Source organism: Gymnoscopelus braueri (assembly GCF_963280865.1).
Source record: "Gymnoscopelus braueri genome assembly, chromosome: 11".
Lineage (NCBI taxonomy): Eukaryota > Metazoa > Chordata > Actinopteri > Myctophiformes > Myctophidae > Gymnoscopelus > Gymnoscopelus braueri.
The window spans coordinates 1,649,736-1,654,735 of record NC_137613.1 but is presented as its reverse complement, the minus strand read 5'-3'; the positions used below and the strand labels follow the sequence as shown (position 1 = coordinate 1,654,735).

The following is a 5,000-nucleotide window of genomic DNA, read 5'->3' as shown; positions in this document are numbered from 1 at the left end:
GGAGAAGCCAGGACCCCCGAACTACAGCCCACCTCCACACACACACACACACACACACACACACACACACACACACACACACACACACACACACACACACACACACAGGGGAGAAGCCAGTACCCCCGAACTACAGCCCACCTCCACACACACACACACACACACACACACACACACACACACACACACACACACACACACACACACACACACACACACACACACACACACACACACACACACACACACACACACACACACACACACACACACACACACACACACACAGGGGAGAAGCCAGGACCCCCGAACTACAGCCCACCTCCACACACACACACACACACACACACACACACCACACACACACATTTTTGCTTCATTAAAAGTATCAATACTGCAACATAGAAATACTCTGTTACAAGTGAAAGTCCGGAATTCAAAATGTACTTGAGTAAAGTACAAAAGTATTGGCATCAAAATGTACTTAAAGAACCAAAAGTAAAAGTGCTCATTATGCAGAATGTCCCATTTCACAAGTTTTCAAATGTATAAAAATCATTTGAAAATAGCAGATCTACAAGCTCACAATGCGTCGCATTACATAAAAAAAATGTAATGCAGGCTGTTTATCTCTGGAGCAGCGAGTGGATTTCAAAAGGACGTGCGGTCGGTCGCATGAAGGAGAACTGAAGGCCGTAAGCGGGTTGTTATTGTCTAGGGAACGCCATGACGGGGTTGTTATTGTCTAGGGAACGCCATGACGGGGTTGTTATTGTCTAGGGAACGCCATGACGGGGTTGTTATTGTCTAGGGAACGCCATGACGGGGTTGTTATTGTCTAGGGAACGCCATGACGGGGTTGTTATTGTCTAGGGAACGCCATGACGGGGTTGTTATTGTCTAGGGAACGCCATGACGGGGTTGTTATTGTCTAGGGAACGCCATGACGGCAGCCGAGACGTTGCGGCGATGTCTGCCGGCGAGGCAGAAAGACTGGTCTCTGTGTCAAAGACAACACAACGCTGATCCTTCTTCTCACACCGGATCACCGATCACTTCCCTCTCCACTGGATCCCTTCTTCTTGCTAGTTCTATACATAATGGGCTCTATTTTACCCATTATGCCTAAACTTCTTTGACATTTTTTACTATTTTTGTCTCCGCCAGGCCGAAAGGCCAATTTTTTCACATGGGCCTGTTATAGCGCCACCAGGAGGCCGATTTGTGCAAAACCCTTTTTTTTTACATTACTCCTACAGATTTTATCCAAACGTCATGCAAATCGGTACACAGTATCTCTATAGTCATGTGATCAACACAAATCTGTCCGATTTCCCATATTCCATCCACATTGCCTCTGGTTGGCTTCCAACGTTTGCAAGATTGGTCCGTTTTGAACAAAAAGCCTCAAACTATGAACACAGCTTGCGATTTCCGTGAAATTTCACATGCACATTCCCACTAGGCTGAGGAAGAAATGCCACCCTTTTCACATTGGCCTGTTATAGCGCCACCAGCAGGTCTAATTTAGCAAAACACATTTTTGGAACAAAATGCCTCAAATCATGAATGCAGTGTCTGATTGCCGTGAAAAACCTAAGAATAAATGGCACCCTTTTCACATTGGCCTATTATAGCGCCACCAGGAGGCCACAATAACGTACCTGACCTGGCGGAGACCTGTGCTCCGAGGAGCACCTTTTCTAGTTAAAAATATTTTCAAATAGTTCAACTAGCCGATCTACGTCGACACGTTGTGAGCTTGTAGATTGGCTATTTGAACTATTTGAAATGTTTTTTAAAAATATTAAAAAATGGCAAAAGAAGTTTAGGCATAATGGGTAAGGCACTGGCAACAAATAGGGCCCAATATCTCTTGGTTACTTATTCTCATGTTTTGTTTCTTAGATATAATGTTAATGTTCTAAACACCATGTACCCGCTATCACATATGTATATATATATCTTTATGTGTTTTATTTAACCTGTTTCTATCTCTTTCCCTTCTGCTCTCTACCCTCTCTCTCTCTTCTAATACTAAATAAGACAAAATGACAGCACAAACAAAAACAATAACATTTCACTTCTTTACAGCTGTAACCCTGTGATGAGACAAATAACACTGAATGTGTTTTTTTCACGACCACAAATGAACAGAATGTGATTGATGTACTTTAGACATGATGCTACAGGTTCATTATTTACCCTGTATGTATCCTATAGTTTCTTTAAAGGTTCTATGACATTCATTTTCACTTTTTTTATTTTTTATGTTTTTTGGGGGGTTTTATGACCTCAAATACACCTAAAAAATCTGAACTTTGAACATTCAGTGGATTTTCTGTGGTCTGGGGTTTTAGGCTGAAAAGTAATCTGAGTTTGGCCCTTCGACAGTGAGGTCACAGTCGATTAATCCCGCCCATTCTCCTCCTCGCCCCTCCCCTCCCCTCCCCTATCCTTTCCTTTGGGGGGGGGGGGGGGCGGAGCAGAGGCGATGATTGACAGGCAAAATCCCTCACCAGCGACACCTGCAGGCAAAGATTTCTTTTTTCATTGCAGTTGAAAAGGCTTTAGAAATGTGAGAGAACACCACCTGCCATGGATCAATGGAGTGGAATTTTTTGTTAAAACTTTCTATAGACGTTTGAAAGACCATGACAAAGACTTTTAATGTGCTCTGGCGTCTGATAAATGCCTGATATGTAAAACTGTAAATTGAAGCTTTCTCCACATACAGTACACACAGAAACATAAAGGTGAACTTTCTCCAGAGTGATGCTATAGAAGAAGAACCATTTTTGGTTCCAGAAAGAACCTTTCAGACCATTTCTTTGAATGGTTCTATATAAAGAACCCAAACCCCGGCTTAAACCGTATTGAACTTCATCAACCGGCTGAAACGTGTTTGTCGAAAATAGCAGATCTACAAGCTCGCAACGCGCCGCAGCGCGACGCGTTGTGAGCTTGTAGATCTGCTATTTTCGATGAACGTCTGCCTATTAACACATTGAGTGCCATAAACGGTCCGGACCGTTTTTGGCCCATTTTTCTTTTTATACGCGGGGCCCACGTGGGGCGCTCTAACGAAACTTTGGGATCATCCAAGGAGTCTCTGAGAAGGAGAGGCCGGATGTGGATCCATGTCAAAAAATGCTTCCGGTCGGCCGCTCCAATGTTAACTCCTTGACTAAAAGCTTAAAATCTCCATTTCTTTTTAACGTGGTGGAAGTGAGACGTTTTCGGCTCACTTCACAAAAATGTTCCTCAAAGAACTTTGACCAAAAAAAAAGCTTCTCTAGAACTAGAAGTGGAACATGAAGAACCATTCACTAGATCAAATGGTTTTTGAGTGGTGCTAGCCACTCCAAGGAGTGACTTTGTCCTGGTGTGTGTCTGTCTGTCTGTGTGTCCGTATGAGCACGGCCTCTCTGTATGTTTGAGCACAGCCTCAACAGCTGCGGCTGATTGCAACACAAAGATGCAACCAGTTACACTAATTATACACACACACGCACACAAACACTTACACACAACACACACTTTTGAGTAAAAAATACTTAAAATGAGTAAAAATACTTAAAATGAGTAAAAATACTTAAATATTAGTAAAGATATTTTAAAGTTCCTAAACTGAGTAAAAAATACTTAAAATGAGTAAAAATACTTAAAATGAGTAAAAATACTTAAAAGATGTTAAAATGAGTAAAAACACGTAAAAATCAGTAAAAACATTTTAAAGTACTTAAAATGAGTAAAAATACTTTGAAGTCATCAAAGTCTGTAAAAAGTAACTAACGAAATGAACTCATGAAAGGCACCACTCTCTTCACACTGGGTGTGATTTTTTTTTTGTAGTTGATGGTTCTTTGTGGAACCATACAGCCTCTGTGGAACCATTTAAGAACCAATTGTTTTTGTGTGGACACCGGGGAGGGGGGGAGGGGGACCTGGCCTAGCGGGGACCACCTGGCCTGGCAGGGACCACCTGGCCTTAGCAGGGACCAGTGGTGGAAAAAGTACTCAAATGTTTTACTTAAGTAAAAGTATCAATACTGCAATGTAGAAGTACTCTGTTACAAGTAAAAGTCCGGAATAAAAAATGTACTTGAGTAAAAGTACAAAAGTATTGGTATCAAAATGTACTTAAAGTACCAAAAGTGAAAGTACTAAATGTTTGAAAATAGCAGATCTACAAGCTCACAACGCGTCGCACACAACTTGTAGATCGGCTATTTTCAAATAGCCTAGGTATACAATAAGGCTAAAGTGGTTAATGTATGTTTCATAATATCATAATTTATATCTGAAAAGTAACTAGTAGTAAAGTTTTCAAATAATTGTAGTGGAGTAAAAGTAAAAATTTTGCCTCTGAGATGTAGTGGAGTAGAAGTAAAAGTATTGGAAATTGGAAATACTTAAGTAAAGTACAAATACCTCAACATTGTACTTAAGTACAGTACTTGAGTAAACGTACTTAGTTACTTTCCACCACTGGCAGGGACCACCTCACCTTGCAGCCCTCACAGGCGCTGACTCCATAGTGATATCCGGAGGACTTGTCGTTACAGACGAAGCAGGGCTTGTAGATCCGGGGAGGGGGGAGGGGGGACGGGGGGCTGGGGACCAGCTCCTCTGAACTGGTGCTCTGCGTCTCAATGGCTGCATGGAGAGAGGAGAGAGGAAACACAAGAACACAAGGATGAGAAGATCTGGCTTTTTAAACTCAATCTAAACCAGTGGTTCTAAAACTAGTTCTTTTCTAAAAGGACCGCCAGTTGGTGCATTATAGGCCAAGGACCACCATCATAACTTAGAGAGTGTACAAATGGTCCATTTGTAGCCACTACACACACACACACACACACACACACACACACACACACACACACACACACACACACACACACACACACACACACACACACACACACACACACACACACACACACACACACACACACACACACACACACACACACACACACACACACAGAGCAGTC

The 5,000-nt window shown here is 42.2% G+C and overlaps 1 protein-coding gene across 1 annotated transcript in view; it reads right to left on the bottom strand.

Moving 5' to 3' along the window:
* Positions 1 to 5,000, bottom strand: part of LOC308094782 (retinoic acid receptor beta-like) — a gene marked incomplete at both ends in the record, with an annotated part of 162,902 nt that overhangs the window by 95,336 nt on the left and 62,566 nt on the right. Inside the window, 1 exon segment of the mRNA XM_080441609.1 lies at positions 4,511 to 4,659. Within this exon segment, the coding sequence (XP_080297735.1) occupies positions 4,511 to 4,659 (149 nt within the window).